The sequence below is a fragment of the Aquila chrysaetos genome, chromosome 5, assembly GCF_900496995.4.
Source record: "Aquila chrysaetos chrysaetos chromosome 5, bAquChr1.4, whole genome shotgun sequence".
Lineage (NCBI taxonomy): Eukaryota > Metazoa > Chordata > Aves > Accipitriformes > Accipitridae > Aquila > Aquila chrysaetos.
In genome coordinates, this window is record NC_044008.1 from 2792688 (window position 1) to 2814447 (window position 21760).

Consider the following 21760-nt stretch of genomic DNA (forward strand, 5'->3'; position numbering starts at 1 on the left):
GATATATTGCCCATATTTCGTGTTTCTTCTGTTGCAGTGCTTCCCTGTGTCTGTCACTTGTTGTATCTAACTTAAGTCCTCTAAGACAGGATGTTTCGTCTCTGTCAAGCATGCATATCTTTTGTAACGATTTCTAAGTTTCTGGAAGAAAATTCTTGACAGATTTTTTGAGGATTCACTATACTGCATTGAAATTCCTATAACAATTTTTTTGAATCATCATGAAGTCTGACGGAAGAATCACACAAACATCCAATTTTAAATTTGTGGTGAGAACCTCTGTCTGTTCTGCCACTGTGATTGTCATGACACCAGGACATCTCTCCCTTCCTGCATTCAGGGCTGACAGTCTGAGCTTAGCATGAATAGGGGAGAGGATGTGTTTTCTGGGCGATACGAAAACCCAGACTGAGTGTTGTGTAAGGATTTTGTAGTGGAAGAGCTCATGCTTTTATTGTTAAGCCATCGGTGACTGGAAGGGCTCTCTGTGCAGGCTCTTCGGTGCAGCAGGATGGCCTTGTCCTGCACAGAGCTTTGCTCATGTGTCCTTGCTTCTTGACTCCTACCCCTTTATTCTCCTATGCTCCATTTCTCCTTTGTTTAGTGGTTAAAAGATCTAACTTTAGCCTCAGGATTTTGTATTTTTTAATTTTCTGTCTTTCTGTGGATTGTATACATCCATTTCTGTTTGCTTGATTTTTCTGTTAGATTATTAGAATGTAACCTTGGACATGCTAGGGAGTAATGAAAATTCTCTGCTTTTCTAGTTTAGGTGCAAATTCTTGTTAAATATAACTGTTAAGCACAGGCAGATAGAACCCAATTCGAAGAACAGCAGGGGAAAACCTTGTCATCCTGCTCTCCCCTGTTTTTTCCAGCCCCCCCCCCCCCCCCCCCCCCCCCAAGTTTGTTCTGGGATTTACTGCTAAAGTTACAACAATAATGGGATACTGAAAAGAGGATGTTCCAAACTTAATATGAATTAACTTTCCTTTGTTATTTCTAGATCACGTACCATCTTGTTGCTAATTTAAATTAGTATAAATCGATTGATATCCACATTTCCATTGTAAAATAGATAGTGTAATATATATGCAAGAGCGCCTTTGGAAACTAAAATATTAAATATTTTTAAATTATGCCCACTTAATTGCATTGTTTTTGTATTTAATTATCCTATGAGCTTGTTTAAGTATTGCTGCACGTTACCAATATTTAACAGTTAATACAAATTTCTGTCCTTGGAGGCGTGCTTTATGTTTGTACTGAATCCATGATTGTAGGAAGTGCCTGTAATTCTGAATTTAAATTGAAGAGTTGCTGTATGTGTTGGTAGTTAAATTTGTATGAGTTTTAAAATAGAATTTATTCTTAAGAATGCTATTCTTTAAAAAGAATTAAATTTAAAAAAACCCAACCACCAGTGTAAATGCTGACCACGCCCTGATCCATGGCTCATAATAAAGAAATTTGGGATATGTGTAATAAGGTCACTTATGAAAGCGTCTGTTCTGGCACACATAGATACTTGTTTCTGATAGTTCAGTTGTACATACCACAGTAAACTTCCTGAGGGTCTCTAAGGGATTCCTTTGTTGTTGAGAGAGATAGCGAGAGAAACAGATGCTTTGGTCTTTAAAGCAAATAACTTATTTCTGGAATTTTTTCTTTACTGCTGGTGGAATGAAGGGATGGTTCATTATTTCTTCCATTGAGCCTAAGACTAATTTGGACTATTTATAGGGTTAAAGACTGGGTACAACAGTGTTTGAAACCCATTAAATTTAAAAAAAAAAAAAAGTATGCCGGGAATATTGATGTACTAACAGTTACAACATTTCCTTGTTTCCTCTTGTGTGCTGCTACCAGCAAATCCAGGCTCTTTCAAAAATAATGATTAAAGAAAGAAGAGTATATTTAATGATGTCATTGCCTTACCACCGAATTTAAGCACACTAAATATATTTGCTGCGGCTTTAATCAGTATTTAAATCATACAGTTTGATTTCAGAACTAGAAGCCTTAACTATTTTCTTTAGTGTGCAATGAATATTTATATGGCTTTCTTAAAAACTTATGTTTTTAGGAGTCCAGGATAAGAGTTCCTTGACAGTGTTACTGATACCCAAAGCAAACTAAAGTACATAATTCTACCAGTGAATTTGATGCTCAAAAGAGTTACCAGATTGACAGCTCTGATGAGCTGAAGCTTGTATGTACGCACCGACGGCACGCAGCATGGGGAGGTGTAGATGGACTGTCTCGCATTGATTTACCAGTGCACTTTAACCTGGACCTCAAGTAACCTATTTCAGGGGTGAGACAAATTTTGTTTCCATGGTTAGCCACTTGAGACAACTTTGAGAATGTCAGGAAAGGTAATAATACATTCTTGTTGTTTAATTGAATAAGAAACAAAGTATATACTTTTTTTCCCTGGTCTAGAGGAAATTACGCTACTTAAGTGCCTGTCATTTATATAGTTGGCTACTCTTTTTAAATTAAAGATTAATGGATTTGATATTTTGTCTTTTCTCTGCTGTTCAACTTACATGGCTACTGTTGATATTTTTTGTGTGATGTATGAAATTTAGATATGGACCAAACTGGAGTGTTTATTAAGTAGAGAGAATAAATTGAGGGTATTTGCAAATATTATAATAATTGCATATTATGCATCTTAAATTGGAATGTAGGTGGGAAAAGTGTTTTAATTATGGAAGACCCATAATGTGTTTATAAGCCCACAGCTTGATGTTGTGAAGGTACCAGTTGCCGAAGTATGCCTTCTGATTCAATATTTATGACTGTTAATGCACAGTTAGGAATTTTCCTTGTGACATCTTCATTATCTTTAATGTCTACAAAGCTGCAGTTGCCCTGCCAGCTACTGAGACAGATGATGGGTTTAAAGACAGCCCTAAGGTACGTTGTCCCAAGTGAGCTGGTTAATGTTCATACTTAATGTGCACAGGGACATGAGAACTGCCTTGTTGGATCAGATCGATGGTTTGAATGCTCTGATGTTCTGTTGTCAATACCAGATGCTACAGAGGTGAAGGCAAGAAATTCTGCAGTAAGTAATTGTGAAATAGTTTTTCCAGCAAAAAAGAAGTCTTCCTGTTTCTGGCAATGGTTGGTACATAACTTGGAGCAGTGTTCTCCAACTCCACTTCATGTAAGTTTTCTTTAGTCTTTTTTTAACCACCCCTTGATTTTACTTGCTTTTCAGTTCTGCAAAAAGAATTTGACAATATATTGTCCACTGTGCATTTAAAATATTACAAAAGTAAAGATTTTTTTAAATGCTGCCCTGTCAGCTTTGTTGTGAGCCTTTTTAACAATGTGTGATGGAAGAATGAATAGAAACCCAGAGCTGCCTATTTTACATTATTATATTCTATACCTTGTCTCTTCTCTGTGTTGAGCCATTTCAGGTTTTCTTTCCATGATTTTTATGTGCTTTCCCAAAGGAAAAGAGTTGTGTGGTAGTGCCATATGTTCACCTGTTGCCTTCTGATAACTTCCGAATTTATTAAGTTATTTCATCGAAATCTAACTAAGGGGGACTGAAGGACTCAAGGCCCTGATACTTCTATAGGTTTGGATAAATCAAGGGCTGGGTAGGAACGAGTAAGACAAACACCTTTATGGAGAGAAGATCTTCAGCTGCCTGAGCTGTTTTGCTGAAGGTTTACCACTCCACACATAGGCTGTGGCTGGCAGATTGGCACGTGTTCTGCAAAAGCAGCTACAGCCTGTGCTGTGTATTGCCAAGCTAGGAGACAGGAGAGAAAGCTGAAGTTTGGAGACTGGAGAAGTGCTCAAGGAAGACAGTGTCCTAGGGACAAGAGAGATCAGCTTGACTTAATGTGAGGGGGCAGAGAAAAGTGCAATGCGGATCTCTGAGAAACCAGCCTATGTTAGTGCTTCTGACGCACACCCCCCCCCCCCCCCCAAAACCTCTCAATTTTTCTGTGCTTTGTTTAGTCAAAGATTAAATTTTCTAATGTTTCCCCTCTGCCTTAAAAGAAAGAAAATGTTAACTTAAGCTATTGGACAAAATAGTTTGGAGAATGTTTCAAGTGATTATTGTGTGTTAAGCCCATAAATTTTGATGGAACTGAAATAGATCTCAGCGAAGCTTATCCTTGGCTTTAGCTGTTGTGTGGAAAGACTTATACTGTGCTTAAGGAAGTGTGGAGGTGCATCGTCTTATATCTGTCTTTCATATTCTTTCTCTCTAATTCTTTATATATTCTATACTTGGACCTTCTTATGTTGGACCTTCTCTTCCCCTTCTACCTTCTCCCTTTTCATGCCCAGCTGGCCATTAAACAAATTTTCTTTGTGCGATAGTCGGGACTTACATGTGATTATGGTTGATTAAAATACCAAGCAAAATGTAAGGTAAAATTGCATTATGCTTTCCAGTGTGTGTGACCATTTTTCAAAACTGAATTTGTATACCATTGTGCTGCTTAGCTTGCTTGGCCTTATTTTCTTCATTTTAAAGTTTTCCAGTCTTAAAAAGTCTTGATTAAAATTATTTTAGACTATTCATGTGCAGGGCTTAAAGTCTCTGTTTAGCTTTCCCATTGCTACTGCTTTCTGTTCTTCATTTTGTCTTAGCCTTTTTCTAATCCATGACATCAATTTACCACTCATTTTATAACTACGCTTTCCTAACAGCTTCTGCTGAGTACTGATGTAAAAAATGAACTGAATCGCTGTCCTGGTTTCAGCTGGGATAGAGTTAATTGTCTTCCTAGTAGCTGGTATAGTGTTATGTTTTGGATTTGGTATGAGAAGAATGTGGATAACACACTGATGTTTTCAGTTGTTGCTGAGTAGTGTTTAGACTAAGTCAAGGATTTTTCAGCTTCTCCTGCCCAGTCAGCAAGAAGGCTGGAGGGGCACAAGAAATTGGGAGGGGACACAGCCAGGACAGCTGACCCAAACTGGCCAAAGGGGTATTCCATACCATGTGACATCGTGCCCAGTATATAAACTGGGGGGGAGGTGGCCGGGGTGGGGGCAGATCACTGCTTTGGAACTAACTGGGCATTGGTCAGCCAGTGGTGAGCAATTGCATTGTGCATCACTTTTTTTGTATATTCCAATCCTTTTACTAGTATTGTCATTTTATTATTGTTATTGTTATCATTATTAGTTTCTTCCTTTCTGTCCTATTAAACTGTTCTTATCTTGACCCAGGAGTTTTACTTTTTTTTTCCTGATTCTCTCCCCCATCCCATTGGGTGGGGGGGGGAAGTGAGTAAGCCGCTGCGTGGTCCTTAGTTGCTGGCTGGGGTTAAACCACGACAGTCGCATATGTAGCTTCTTGTTTGCTGTCTTGTTGATGCATTCAGATGCTAAAGATTGTGCATTCTGGTTTTGTGTATCGTACCCCTGTGTTAGTCCTCTGGATTGCACCCAAGCCATGTACTTAATTTAAATGGCATGGGTTGTCCTTCCTTGTGAGTTGTTTATTTGAAGGCAGAAGTAGCCAGTGTAGCCCCAAATGCATTGCAGAGCTCCCTGGGTGAAGGAGTGGTGGTCTGAAATTTGAGAGGAGAGGCCGAGGGACCTGGACTGGTTAGGCTTGGAAGTACTGTTTCAGCAAGGAAGTTATTGATAAGACAGAACCAGCCTCTTCATGGTGGTGCATGGCAGGAAGACAGTAGAGAAGAGGCATACATTGAAACAAGAGTGCTTTTCTCCTGTAAGGAGATGGTTTTTCACTATCAGGTCAGTCCCGTATTGAAACATGTTGCCCAGAGGGCTGTTTCCATCCTTGGAGGTATTCATGTAAAAGCAAATTTTTATCTTTTTAAGGAAGATGGTCAAATGGCCTGGAGGGCATCTGTATGATTCTGTTCTGGTCTTTGAGAAGTTTCTCTGTGAAGGATATCCTGTTCACTGGATATCTTTTTTTTTTTTTTTTTTTTTTTTTTTTTGTAGCGAAGCTGAATGAAAAGGAAAAGTAGAACTGGTTTAGAACTGTTTTTTGCGTTGTTTTTTTTTTTTCCAGTAAATTCATTTTCTGAATGTTATTTAGCTAAGTATTTTCTAAAAGATGTTTGATTGTATCAAACCTAAGTGTCTCTTCATTAATAACTTAATGCACCTGCCCTTTCAAGAGGATTTAGTTAAGGTGCCTGATAATAAATGCTGTTTCCGTTAATGATTTTTTGAAAATGCAAGACTAATGGGCAGATTTCCAGCTCTGCAGGCTAGAGGCTATTTGATTAATTTTTCCGTATTTGTATTTCTGATTTCTCACGCTAACCTTTTTGAGGCTGCAGGTGTCTGCTTTACCTAATGTGTATTGTTTGCAGCTTTAGGTGCTGCCTTCTTGCTGTAATCTTAGTATCATGCTGAATGCTTTTTCTATGAAGCAACTGCTTTAGAGTGAGAGGAAAAAGGTACATATTTAGATCTTGTGACTAGCAAGGGCAGAGGAGTTGGAGAAAAATGCTGTGAGAGTCGCTGAGCTGCACATACCCTTGTGCACCAACCTACAGTAGACCTAGGAGATAAAATTGCTGACTGCTTCTCAAGCATTGTTGGTAGTCATGTGAAGCTCTTGGCTTTGCTCCAATACTGCTAATGGGTGGCCTTTGAAGTTCAAGATGAAGTGCGTATTATATAGCTGAAACCTCAGTAACTGTTGGTAAGTGTGTAAGCTCTTCAGTACCCTTAGCTCCTCTGACCTCATCAGTTGTCCCTGTAATTAATCAAAGTGTTTTGGACCCTGGGAAACATATCAGGTGTATACTTCCTTGTTCATTTGATTTTGAAGCACAAATAGGGAATCAATTATAAGGGTTAAGCAAATGGCTTTGCACACTCTTTTTGTTTGTATAAATGTTTGGTTTTGTTTTTTTTTTTTTTAACACCAATCATGTTAGTCTTTAGCTGGACTACAGAAAACGGTATTTGTCTCTACGAGTGGCTCCCAAAACCATTTTCATAGGTTTTGTAGCCTTCTAAAACATGGCAGAATAAGCCTCTTCTCAGGTTTGCCAGAAGGGCATTGGATGGATAGGAATCTCGGTGTCTTCCCTGTCTGGAAAGGCCGAATGGAGAAGTGTTGAAACAAGGGCATGCAGAGAATGCTCTTACGCTTCCATAACTGCCAGCCTGTCCTGCATTCCTTTCAAAATAAAACCCTGTCCCAGTGAGATGTACACTCACACCCTTTCACTCTGCAGATCCATCTGAAGGCGTAAAACCAACTGGAATGATGTGGTAGAAAACTTGAGTAAATGTGCTGTAACTTTTATTCTCGAAGTTGCCTTTCTTCTCTTTGTTGGGCACGGTCAGAGGTTTTGGCCAATACATCTGTATTGGACATAATTTATAGTTTCTTCAGATCTCGTCTTTGGCTGTCTTGTCCTCTTTCTTCCATGCTCTTGGAGCTTTGTTTTAAATGTTAAAGAAGCTGAATTTACCTTTTTGTGTATGTGCATGGGGAGGGGAAGTTAAGTGAACCAAATGTATATATTAGCCTGTGCTTGCAGTAAGTGAAAATGGTTTAAATAATAATTGGTTACCTTATCTGTGCTCTTTTTAAAGTTAGAATCTGTGCATGAAGGGGAAGAAATGTCATGCATTTGCACTGTAATATTAGACATAAATAACCATATCTTTCAAACTTTTCCAAAATAGTAGGTGGACAAATAAGAAGGTTAGGTTACTGCACACTGGAGGCCATCAAAATGGCAAAAGGTCCTTGTCCATTGACAATCACTGCTTGGTCTGTTAAGATCCAGGCAAGAGCTTTGTGGTTTTTACCATATAGCGGTATTCTGTCTCTGTGGTGTTAAGTAGAAGAGTCTGGTCACTCTTTTAAGCATTGTGCAACCTGCTGCTAGATCTGAGCGTAGTAATGAGCCCATTGGCAATGCAGCTGGTGGTATTCCATTTCCATTATCCTGAAGAGAATACTGCTTGTCAGATACCTATCAGCATCCACCCTTCACATGCTAAGAGGACAGAGAAGAGTTATTTCTGGCTGTAGCACTATGGCTTTTTAAGTGTAGTTCCCATTACTGACCATCTATCTAAATTGTCTTGTGATGTGAGCTGTGCATTAGCACATTCAGACTTCGGAAATGGTGGAGCTGCATTCATTTTACGCTCTTGTAGGAGTATAAGAAAGCACTGGGATGCAAGTGTGACCTTCGTAAATGTACTTGCCTGAAAATCTTCCAAATTTGTCTGCTCTGGGATGCACTTACTATGAAGTTGACACTTCTTTAAGTTCTTCAGGATACTGAAATTACTCGGGGTGGTAGTGGGAATGGCTACATAATTTTTGGCAACTGCTGCATACTTACTGTCTCCGGATTACACTTATTTTAGCAGTCTTGCACCCAACAGGTTCTAATATTCTCCAGTAGTTTAGTGCCCAACTGTCTGTTTTTAATGCCCTATTGTCTGAGTAGAGATTGGCATCAGAGAGAAATGTTATCGCTTTTATCTAGAAACAGTTCCATTTTTTTTCTGATCCTCTTTCTAATAAATTAACTTTTGTCTTTTTAAATGCTTCTTCCCCTACAACAAATCCCTCCTACTTGCAGAACTGCAATTTTTTACTGGAACATCATAAAGTTCCCATATGGAAGCTACCCAATTGTATCTTACAATAATTCCATTGAATGATCTATAGCTCCACTTTTATTCCCTATTAGTATTTGGCTGATCGATGGGTAACCTAATTGATTGTTAAGGTCAAATGTCTTTATTGGCTGATGCTTGAATCTTTTCTCATTACGACTTAAAAAACTGTTCTATGGTCTGTTAGAGTTCTTGTACTCATTTTTGCACACCAGAACAATAAACTTCATGATGTAGATGCTGGTGAACAATATACTTATGCAATATTTTGTGTATTCTCAGGTCCAGTATTAGAAGGACATGAAATATTGAGGTATCTGGGTTGAGCAGAACTGCAGTAAGAAACAGTTGATCATGGGATTTCAGGTTGTTCTGTGAATAAGGTAGCTGTGATGTGAAATAAATTCTTTGCTTTTATGACAGCTTAATAATTTCTAAGTGTACAAATGCAGAACCTTAACTGCTCTCATTTTGGCTTGTGATGCTTACTGAGGTGTGGGGAAGATTAATGTGTGCTGCAGTACAGAAACAGGATCTTTGTGATTGCCTGATATTTTGCAAAACCTTTTTTCTTTTCTGGTGATACAGTTCACTGTGGCCAGCTGATCTTTGTTTGGACTTGTACAGGTGTGCTGTAACAACTCCGTATCTTCTTGGATGGACAGTATCCTCGCATAGCCTCAGAGGAGAAAATAGTGGAACAGTGTCAAGAGTCAGTAGAGATAGTCCCAATAAAATGGGGTTTTGCTTTTTCATCCAGGGTTGTGATAGTAATCTGTTACAAGATTCATATTTACCTCTTGAATGTTCATATATGTTATTATATTTTTACGCTGGGGTCTCATTTTGCCATTCACAAGTGTCCCCCCACTTTTCCCCAACGCAACTCTGTTTCTGTCATCTAAGCATTTGCTGCGTCTGGCAGGATGGATATCGATTTACTCTGCTTTACTTAAGATGCTTATAACTGAATTAGTTGGCCAAGACTCCCATATAGTTGATGAAGCTGCTTCATTCATTCATAAAATTCACTATTTTAAAAGTCTACTTTAGGAAGAGAAGAATTGCACACTAGACTCTATTAACTATAATGAGAACATGGACTAATGATGTTGGATAATATTTGCAGATAAAGCCAACTCCTGGAGACAAGGTCACCGAGATATATGGCTATTTGTCACTGGCTTTTTTGTGTGTGTCTCCTTTCTTTTTCTTTTTTTTTTTTTTTTTTCAGAACTGATTGCTGTCTAATGTAAAACAAATAACTGGTTCCACAAAGGGGGTACTAGAATTGGAGGCTGTCTCAGTTTTGTCTTCTAATCACTAGGCACCCTCTCAGGCAGTTTTTCTTTAGCTTTGTTTGACAAAAAACCAAAAAAACAAAAAAACAAACAAAAAAAAAGAGGCTGTATCTGCTTAAATTAGATGGTAGGTTGGCATTTAGAGCACTTTATGGGAGTATATATGATATGTGGACTCAAACTGGTCCATCTTAGGAGGATCTAAAATCCAGATGTTCCACTTTCTGAGCAAATACCGTAACTATCAGCTTGTTATGAAAAAGGAGGCTGAATGGCTTTTCCCTCTCTGCCCCAGTATCTCCACAAGTTTCCGACTGCTAACAGTTGTTGAAGTGTGTCTGTATGCATAAATATGTAATACAAATGCAACCTCTACAGAGACTGCTTCTTGTCTCCTAATTGCATCGTGTCTTCTATTGCCTGAAAATGTAGTTCTCTGGTTTTTAGCTACGTAAGCAAGTGGTTTTGTTACTGCTTCTGAGGGCAGATGAGGTGGTTGTATCACCTTCTGGAATTTAACATCTATTATGCTCAAGTGATAGGCATTTTGGACTGAGATTACATGTCTTTTAGCTCTGTGGTTCCACAGAGTGGAATCTGAGCCAGATGCTTCATATAAATAAGGGAATTATCTGTATGCCTGTACTGGAATACTAGAGTATCGCAGGGTTACAGAAGTACAGCTCAGCTAGTGTAGGTATACCTTTATTCCAGACAGGCAGGTCTAGATTTCTAGAGTAGGATTTATATTGGAATAAACCTGGAAGTAATTACTTGATTTTTAATCTCTTTCTACAGCTGTACTTTATAGTTGTTTTCTTTTCCTCCTATAGGAAAACACACACTTACTGACTGCTACAAATCAACATTTTATGCAAAGTTAACAGCTGTTCTACTGAAGTCGGCATAACTTTTGGTTACAAAGCTAGTTCATTTTCCCAAATGGAAAATGTTGTTCTTTCTTACTAGATGACTGGGTATTTTAATTTTTTTTTTTTTTCTTTCTTTAATTCCTGCTATGTATGTGTCAGGTTGTATTCAGGTAGAGATAAAACATGCAAAACCATCTCTAAGGTTTTTCTGTTTTTTTTTAGGTTGAAACAACCTTTTCAGTATGGTTTCTTCTGGAAGTCTATTGAAACATGTTTTATTGCCACAACTTCTATTAAAGGAAGTAACAACAAACTACTTCTGATCTCCTTGGGTCAGATTTTTCAGAAGTATGCAGTTGCCTATAGATGCAGAGATAGTTAATATTGAGTGGTATCAGTGTAGTAGCTTGCATGACTGAGCCCTTGAATATCAGAGAGTTGGGAATAGAGCTATTTTGTGTTTCAGAACCTTATGGAATGGATTTTGGTAGACTTATAGATGTCTTTCAAGCTTGTAGGATTACCGGCTTTCATACTTTTCTACCTTTGTGTGGAAAAGTTTATTCATACACTTGAAGAAGTTGCTTCCCCGCTTTTCAGTTCTTAACCAGACTTTCAGCTAACTCATCTGACATAATCTAAATGAAGAAAATATTCTTTCCATGTCTGCTGCTTTAAACAAAATTGGGAGAATTTGAGGCAAAATCTTTTTCTAACAATAGAAACTAGAAGTATGGATATCTAAGATGTTGCAAATACTTGGTTGGGTAAAATACGCATCTGAAAATACTTGATTCATTACACAGGAAGATGTTTCCCTTGGTTCCATGTGAATAAAAGACAGCATTTTATGGCTTTACTATTTAGGTCTCAGTCCCATCCCCATTAATTTTACTTTATAAAGGCATATTTCCTAAGAAAAATGTATTTAATTTAACATATACTGTATGTTTTTAATTTTCAAAAGATTCCACTAATTGAAAAGTTGTTTAATAAGAGTAATTTTTAAAGGCTCTCTAATGTTGTATGCTAAAATTTGAAAGGTGGTTAAACCACAAGAAAGCACTCCAACTGCTTTATAGAAAAAAGAAAATAAATAAAATAGAGCACTGTATTAGGCATTTGTTTCTGTAATTAGGAATATGTTGTGTTGTGTTAACATTTCATTTAATTTCCTCTTAATTGTAGTTAATGATGAAGAACTAAAGAAAAGAATAGCAGAAGAACTGGCATTAGAACGAGCCAGGAGAGACTCTGAAGCTCAAAAGAGAAGGTTGGTTTGTTAATATTTAACACAAACATGTAGTGAATGCTTTTATTACTGTTGTTTATCTCCTTGCTATAAACAGTTGAATTTTGTGCCCCAAGACAAAATGGTAGGTAAGACCTTTGGGCAATATAGCAAGTTTTGATATTAAATACATCTTAAAACAACCAATTAACTGAAATTTCCTTGTAAGACCTGATACAAAATGTTGATCTAAATCCCTTTTGACCTCATGAGCCTGAATCTTTTTTGCAGTCTTTTAAGCTCAATCTTTGTTGATTTCTCTTGAGTCCAAATATTCACTTTGCGGTGTGGAGATAGAAATAGCTTGAGAGCAATGCAAAGGTGGGCTACTTGTAATCCCTTTTGTTTGATCAGAAGTGCATGAGTGTCCAGCAACAGTGCAACAGCAGTAGAAATGGTAATTCTTGTTATTTCTTGAATTCTGGATATTTGTTTGAGCTGCAGTATGTTTTGAACTGCTTTAATAGTTAGTACAGCATAATGCCTTGAAGATACACAGTACTGTATTAAAACAGTTTACTAGTAGAAAACCCTTTTGATATGCTTTCTGTATATTGAAACAGTGCTTTCTTATGCATGTTTTTTCGGAGACTGTAGTTACTGTGAAAGACTGGGTAGAATCGTACAGAGAGCGGTGACAGACTTTGGATGTAGCATTTTAAAAATGTACCCTACAATGTTTAGTATGATACTGTGGGATTATTGACAATTAAAAAAAAAATCCTGCTTGAATTTGAAATGGAGTTTGGCTATATGGTGAACTTGGTGGACTTGTGTGTTCATTTGTACTTTCAGTGATTTTCCTAAATAGATAATATAACGCACTGAATATAAATATTAACCTACACATTGTCCTCCGTTCTGAGAATGGGAAGAAAGGCTCATTATGATGGATTAAAAAAATTAGAACGTAATTAATACTACTTAAACTGTCTGCATATATATCAGTTGTTTCCTACACATCATTATATTATTATTTAATTGAGTTAGGTTGATGGTGTATGTAATTAGATAGGACTATATAAATGTCCCAGAAAAAAAATCAGGCTTTTTGAATCAGCAATAAAGGAAATCAATATGTGACAGTGAAATCTCTCCTTTTCTGAACTGGGCTCTGAGAGGAAAACTTGTGTTACATCTGAGCTTAATGTTGACTGCTCAAGAGTTCAACTAAACGTGATTACAATATGGAAATGTTTGTTTTGTAACTTCAGTATTTTGTCATTTGATGCTTTTCGGTAACTTTCATTAAGTATTCCATAATTCAGTTTTCATGGGTTGTGCATAGGTCTGTGAAAGGTAGGGAGCAGATTGGCTTGTCATATACCTGATTTTATATTTTGTAGGGAACAATGCTGGCAGCCTTCCCTTTATTTGACTAAGGATTAGTGGAGAAGATGTTACATAGTAAAAGGCTCCTGTAAAATCTTTTTGTTGTCTTAAAATTAGGTGGAAGAATCAGTGCTTTTGAAATGTAAGCCGTCAAAATAAATAAGTAATAATAACAACAAAGTATAAAATTAAAAATATCTAGTCCTGTTAGCAGCTTTAATCCTCTTCTAGTTTGTGTTTTGTTTCTTTTTTAAGCAATAAGCAAGGATTTTTTTATTACACTTTCTACACAATATAAACAATTATAAAAATACATTTTAAACAGAGTGTAGAGGCTCTTTTCATGTTGGATGAAACAACTTGAAAAGATGCAGATGTTTACTTAGCTATTACTTAAGGTCTTTATGGGCTGAATTCTGGTTGAGGCTTGTGTTGTAAAAACATTCAAGAAATGCTGTAGCAAATGTGGAGCTGTTCTCTGGATTGTGTTCTTCTGAGAATGAAGTGAACACTGCTCTATTGATCACTTTAAGAGCAGGTTTATGTTGTTCAGGTTCAGCATACCTACCCCTCCTGTTTTATTCTAGTTGAGAAAGCAATCTCTCCACAACGCAGGGGCATGAGCATTGTTTGTGCAATGTTCTTTTTCAAGTCAGGATCCATACTTTCAGGTGAAAAAACTGCAGTCTTCTGTACAAGCTCCTGTGCCAGTTTCTGGACACTCATGCACTTACGTAGTTGGTATAATTTTTCAGCATTACTGGACTTCAATTTTCAAGCAAGTACATACTTAAGAGCTAGATGCACATTGTTCAGATAAAGTATTTTATGTCTTGCATGTCTAGTGCAGAATGAAAAGGAAAACTTTACTCTCAAATGTAGTTATTTTTAATAAACATACAAACACATTGATGTAATGTTGGAAAACAGAACAAAACCTGAGTTCCCACCTATACCATGCTTAAAACATGTAACAGAAGGAAACTGTTAACAGAGAACAGTTTATAGTATTCATATGTCAATAGTTGCACAAGAAAAAAATACAGCGTAATGCAGGCTTCATAACTTATATGGAGGGATGTAGTATACAAATGCATCCTTGGCGCTGTCCAAGGCCAGTTGGACTGAAGCGTGATGGTGTCTCATGTCTGTGAATAGCAATGTGCACAAACCCCACTGAAGAGCCAAAATTGATTCTAGTTTACTCCTTCTTTTACTCAGACCAACTGTTGTTTCTCACTTTAGTTTCTGACCATTTGAAATGTTTAATCTTAAAAGTATTTTCATTTAGAAAAGTTAAATGGATTATTATTTGATTGCAACAGAATTTGCAGTGACTGCATTAGTGAATGTGACCAGTTAATGTGTCAGAGCTACAATCTCATGATAATACTCAAGGTCACGTACGGGTTGTAAGACTGTCAGTATTATAGCAATTACAGCAATAATACTATTATTGTTACAGCTGGTAATACTAGAGAGTTTCTTTATGTTCTGAACAGAAGTAAGAAGAAAGTAATGTGCCCTTTCACCCTAGAGAAAATATAGCTTTGGTATTCCTGTAGTCTGTTTTCCATTTCATGTCAGTACCTACCAGTACCTCCCCAAAATATTCCTTATTCTTGTAGTGTTGCAGAGAGACTCCACTCATTATAAGGTTTTGTATTTACTGAAAATGGAGTGTAAGTTTGTACCTGAATGGTTCAATAAACTGCACATGTATCATTACTTTCAGCATCTTTGAAAGGCTCTCTGGGTGTGATTTTTGTTACTGCCTCTGGTATGTACGGTCCCTTCAGACCTACTGAAGAAGCAGGCTTTTGCCCCTGTGAAATATGTGCCAAAACCGCTGTTCCACAGCTCTCGAAGAAATTACTCTAAAACGTGAGAGAATAGGCACAAGAACTTGAGTTTGACAGCAGTGACAGGTAATAAATGATAATTCTTGATATAGTTTAATTTTTCACAAAGTTCTTTAACTTATTTTGCAGTGTCATAATAGAAGGAGATACAGAGTTTGTATGAAACTAGTTATTTGCCATGACATGAAATGATACAAAATATGACAATGAAACTTCTGAATCCTTTAGCTGTTTAGACTTCCTCCTGAGGTATAGTCTTATAAGTGTAGATCATTACACTATGTCTTGTCACAGCTGTTGAACTTTCTTATTTTAATAATTTTGTTGATCTTGGTGATGAGAGAGTCTGAAATAGCTCCCATTGAAGTAACTGGAAGCATTTCTTCCAATGGTGGCCTGCACCATACCAGATGGTGCCATGGCTCATGAACTTCAGCAATGAGAAGCTGCTTCTGGTCAGCAAGCTGTATCTGTTCCATCAAGTTTTGCAGAGATATCTGTACAACTCAGTGGACCAGTAGGTATCTTCTGGGAGAATATGACAGTAGTAAACTAGCACTAGGGATCACAAAATGCACATCTGGAATAAAGAGAAGTGGTATTAGGCTAAAGGAATTTATTGCCAAGAAATAAACTTTATCAGTTATGAGATTTTTCCAGTTTTAACTTTTGTATCTCTTTGTCTGGCTTGTTCCAGTTTGCCTCTTACTGCCAGAACATGGTACTGGAACTTTTGTACTGTCCCTGTTAACTTGGGTGTCTGAATCTAAATATGTAGTAATAACTTGACTTTGCCTTTTCTCTGCTTTTTCTAGACAAGCTCAGCAAATACTTAGCATTTTTCCTAATTTTTCAAGAACTCAATGAGTAAAAATTTTTCATGTTATGGCTCTGGAGAACAGGCATGGGGGAATTAGGTGACTTTCCTTCTCCCATCTTTAATTTCTAAACTGAATGGAAGTTTATCTACTACACACACTAACTTTGTTCTTTGATACAAAACTATTCATTTGTTAGAGTCCACGATAATGTACTGATGGTGTGCGATAAATCTTTTTGTTTATAAAGAGTTTGGATTATGAAGGGCAAACACAGAAGAAAAGATAGTTTGAAAAAGCAAAAGTGAATAACAACTTTTGTCATCAGCAAAATGATAAAATTTTAGCTACTGTCAACCTCATCAGACTGCTGGATTCCTCCACTAAAATATATACAAAACAATACTTAGGAGGCAAATGAAGGATGTGATTTCCCATAGAAATTGAACAATCATGAATGACTACTTACCTCTCCCCGCCCCCCCCCCCCCCCCCCCCCCTTGAAAATCAGAGACATTTCAGTCTTACTTATTTTGCTAATCATTCAGGTTAGTCTAATTATATTTGTGTTTTTTCAGTCTCTTTTGCTTGGTAAGGGTTTCCTACCTTCCACTTTTTTTTATATGATCTGGCACATGGCAAACATTAATTATACATAGAATGAGGTGTATTTGCAAAATGCTGTGCATGACAATCCCTTTAATATTGCACAAAGTTTATTTTGTTCATGTCTTCAATATATACATGCATGTAGTTTTGTTAGTATGCCAAATATATGTCCCTGTGCAGTTTGTTGATGTATGACTGTCCCAAGAGACCCAGATGATTGTTTTCCCTATGCTTAGTTGTACTTGGATTCTCCTATATCATATTTCCTGTGATTCCAGCATTTGTTTCTTAGAGGATAAGTACTACTGTAAGTAGGAATTTTAAGGCAGGGAAGGGCTTAAAAGTAGCCTTTTGTTTGGTTTGGTGGCCCTTCAGTAACTCTGTTGCTAGGTCTGCTCTAAAATTGTTTAAGGTACGACAAACAGAAAATTATCAGGACTAGTGCTGAGTATTGTGCAACTGCTGCTCAAAATCTTATTGAAAAGGATCTCATGTATGTAGAAGTTACACAGTGTATCTTAAATCTTTTCTAAAATGTCTGTTTAGACAGTCTCAAGACTGCAAGATTAGTTCTGTTTAATTAAGATCATGGACATGGGTTAACTTGAGTTGAGGAACGCGCTTGAACTTCTCCAGGTGACTTCATCTCAAGCTGAATGGGACTTATTCCTGGGATCCGTTGTGAAGGGAATTGAACGGGTGGTAACTGTCAGTGGATAGGAAATGGTGGGTATCTGGAGATTAATGATTTTAACGAGCAGATCCAGGAGAGAACTATTGCCTGCAGCCTCAGGAGTGTTTCAGTGTCTCCTAACTACCTTGTACTATAGGTGCAAGCCTGCATTTTCTTTTGTAGTCTTACTCAGTCCTTGTCCAGCTTTCTGGGCCTTCTAATGGTTGCCTATTGGGATCCCCGTTATCCCTTCCCTGTATTGTCTTCTGCTTATTTTCTGATATGGTCACCAAAAAGCCAATTAGCAGAACAAGAAAGACATGGACCTGTTGGAGCAGGTCCAGAGGAGGGCCACGGAGATGATCAGAGGGCTGGAGCACCTCTCCTATGAGGACAGGCTGAGAGAGTTGGGGTTGTTCAGCCTGGCTCCAGGGAGACCTTCTAGCAGCCTTCCAGTACCTAAAGGGGGCTTATAGGAAAGCTGGAGAGAGACTTTTTATGAGGGCATGTAGTGATAGGACAAGGGGTAATGGCTTTAAACTGAAAGAGGGTAGGTTTAGATTGGACATAAGGAAGAACTTTCTTACAGTGAGGGTGGAGAGATGCTGGAACAGGTTGCCCAGAGAGGAACTGTGGATGCCCCATCATTGGAAGCATTCAAGGTCAGGTTGGACGTGGCTTTGAGCAGCATGGTCTACTGGAAAATGTCCCTGCCCGTGGCAGGGGGTTTGGACTAAATGACCTTCAAAGGTCCCTTCCACCCAAAACCATTCTGTAATTCTGTGGTGGCTTTTGATAACTCTTAGGTTTTGCTATGACTGTCTAGTCTCCTATAACGACTTTGGTAACTTTTGTCTTGAAAGCCACATGAAAAATGCTTTTCTTGAGTAATACAGATGGTAGATTTTTAAACATTCCCTGGTAATGAGTTGCTGGAGTCTTTTCTACTTTGCTAGCTGGACTCCACATGGTATGGCATTTTATCTGTCATTAGCTGGATAACTTATATAACCTCTGTATTTCTAAAGATCCTCATCTGTTTAAAGAAAATATTTCTAAACTCTAAGTCACCTTTTAAAAATATGTACACACTGGTGCATGGAGGTGGCTCACAGTGGTAGGTTATTAGATTGCAGCCATTAGCTGCTTTATATGTTTTGTTGTTGTGCTTGGGGGAGGGCCCCTATATAACAGCAATTCACTTTATGGTTTAATTGATACTCTGATGTGTCTGAGTGCTTCCCCCCGACCTTGTTTTGTCATGTCTCAGCATTACATTGCATGTATGGCAAGCTCTTAGTAAACTTCTTGGAGTAGAGAGCTTTTGCAGAAGACAACAACAAATTCACCAGTGAAAATGTAAAGTGAAAGAAGAATGAAGAACAATATTGGCGAAGAACCCTTTGGGAAACTACACACCAAAAATGTTATATTAAAATCAATACTGGGGCTTGACCTTTTTGTGCTACTGTATGTTTTAAAGCTTACTATTGATTTTTGTTTTAATAACATGTTTATTCTAGTTTACTGGCATAGGTCTGGAGAACATAAGGAAAAAGTGAAATGATTGATTTATTTACAGTATTCTTTCTCTATTTTACTGAGGTAAATTTATGAAGAGCATATTAATGTATCTTCAGTTCATATGGGTAGTGCACTAAATGTGGTGAAAACTTTTTTGAAGTAGATTTATTGTCTTCCTAAATTATTATATTTTCCCAGGTAATGAGCTGTGTTGAACTGGGAGACTGGCTTTTTCTTGCAGTATTCTTCTCACAGGGGACAAAAAGCTACTTTGCTTGAAAATAGTTGTAATCTAGTCTTCTGCCACAGGGACCTCTTGATAGTGTTTAGATTAAGTGTGAAAACAGTCAGGGAAATTACATCTTCTCTATTGCTGACAGTAGGATAGAAAGCTGGAAATACTCTGAAGCAGTAAAAGTGATTATAATTGCTTTGACTTCTGGTAGGTCAAGAATAAGAATTAAATATCTTGCATGAGTGACCATACTGTTTGTAAAAAAACAGCTGAAGATATTACCCAATTGATAATCACATTCAGGAATGCAAGAACTGGTACAACAGACTTGCACCAAAGCTTGCTTCCTCTGGTCATCCTTTCTCTGACAAGGTTTCCATGAAGTAAGTATTGCAGAGAAAGATTCAAGGAATGTTTAAAAATATAATTGAGAGAAACTGCTTTTAGAGGGAAGTTTCTTCATTACCGTTGTCATTCTGGGGGGTGGTGGGGTGGGTGGTGGTGCACGGGGGAGAAGTTACTCACTCTGGAGTGAAAAGGTATACTTTTGAAGTAAAGCTCTGTTGTCAGTACTACTACACTTAATGTAGCCTATAGATAGTTATTCTATCTTTGGTCATACACCTTTATACAGTATGACTTGTCTTCCACAAATGCTGGGAAGCTTAACCTTTTTCTAGTATGACAGTCAGTGTATCAGAAAAAAAGCTGGCTATTGATTTGAGAGAGCAAAACTTGGATATTTTTATAGTGATAAACAGGACTTTGGAAGATAAGTCATAAATTGCATTTAAACTGGAAAGAAAGGCTAATGCAACATCTGATAAGGGCCTCCTGTCTCTGAATGCGACACATACGTGTGCATGACTCTCTCCTTCCGTATCTGAAAGATGTGTAGTTGGTAGAGAGAGGACTTAAAATAGTAATTGGGTAAGATTGCAGAGAAGGCTCTTCTGGAGCGTAAAATCAGCTAATGCCAGGCAGTGGTGGGGGCTATTCATTTACCAAACCAAAACATTCAAGTTTGGTGTGTATAACTGATTTTATAAAAATATGAAAAAGTAAAACCTATTTTGTTTGGTGAGTGTCCAAAAGGCCGCTTCAGCTTCAGGGTTGGGGAACATGCACGGAGACAGCAGTAAGTTTTGGCATCACTTCCACAGGTTGAGTTCCTCCTATTCCCCCCTCCTAGTCATGCCATCTCAAACTTTTTTTTTTTTTTCCTCTCTCACAGCAGAAGTTTCCCTCATCTGATCTCAAACACAGCAAAAGATTTAAAGTGAATTTATTTTTTAACAGCTATAATATTACTGAAGTCTGGAGGATTATGGGATAATGCTGCTCTGTCGCAGGAAAAGAGGGAATGAGGAGGGTCAGGTTGGGTCAAGACTGTCCCTCTGCAGGCAAGGGAAGAAGCCAAGATTAAGTGTGAAGACATTTTGGGTTCAAGCAGAGGTTTACCTATAAAACAAGTCCTGTGATCAGGTGAGCTGTTGTAACTGATACCTCTTTGGACAGCCATCTGTTGAAAATATAATTCTATTATGGAAGCATAAGTCACCTTCTGAATGGGGTTGCATTGTACCCTTTTTAAAACCATAAAATTTAAGTGCATGATCTTACCTGCAAAATGCCAAGGAAGCATAAAAATGTTTGCAGCCATGCTGCTTATGAAGTTGAGGGTTTGGAAATATCAAGCTATCTTTGAAGCCTGTTTTACGTTCCTTATTGTTTTCTGGGAAGAAAAAACAGTATTTGGCAATGGTAGAGTTGCTCTCCAAGATTTCTGTTACTGGTCTGACTCTCCATTAATACCATTATGTCTAGTTCTCAGTATATACGGAGATGAATCTTGGAGACAGGAAGTAGAAATTTGAGAAAGCACTGCTATAATTCACTCCTACCTTTATAAACCCCAATTTTCAAGGGATTATTTTTCACTTCGATTTTAAAACTTGTCATCTCAAGTGACAACTTGTATATCAAGCTTCATCTTGATAAGTTTATTTCTAGGAGAGATGGGAAAATGACTTGAAGCCAGTAAGTTTATTGGGAGAGAGCATCAACAACAATAATACTGCTTCATAGTTTTAGATTCAAGTAGGGAGGAGGGAAACTATTCCCCCCTGGCAATTTTAAACAAACCTTTGCTTTCAAACTGCTGAGCTCTTTCATTTTGAAAAGTAGCAAATGAGTAGACATAGCAGAGAAACACTTAAAAATAATAATAATAAAAAATTTTGCAACTGTCGCTTCATTTTAAGGGATAATTAATGTTGTCGTAATTTCATGACTGCCATTGCAGATCCCAAGAGGAGTGATATTAAGTGCAAAAGTAATTTTGAGTTGAGTTATGTGGATATCAGGAAAAGTCTTAGCTAAATACATATACAAATTATGTAAAACAGTTTTACTATTCTGACTTAAGTTCTTTGCATGCCTCTGGCATAAAGGTAGAAATTTGTTCATCCATTCCGTCTTTATATAATACTATTCCGTCTTTATATAATTCTGATATATATGCACATATTTTAAAAACAGTGGCTTTATGAAGTGTAATTACAAAATCCCCTCAACGAACCTTCCCTCCCTCCTACTCACCCTCCCTCCTCTCAACA

General features: G+C 37.5%; 1 protein-coding gene across 7 annotated transcripts in view; it reads left to right on the plus strand.

Moving 5' to 3' along the window:
- CHCHD3 (coiled-coil-helix-coiled-coil-helix domain containing 3) overlaps nucleotides 1–21760 on the plus strand; it is a 158058-nt gene that overhangs the window by 17253 nt on the left and 119045 nt on the right. For all 7 annotated transcript variants that reach the window (XM_030015475.1, XM_030015476.1, XM_030015477.1 and 4 more), the window contains one exon: nucleotides 11987–12071. In XM_030015475.1, coding sequence (XP_029871335.1) covers nucleotides 11987–12071 — 85 coding nt within the window. The remainder of the gene's footprint in view (nucleotides 1–11986; nucleotides 12072–21760) is intronic.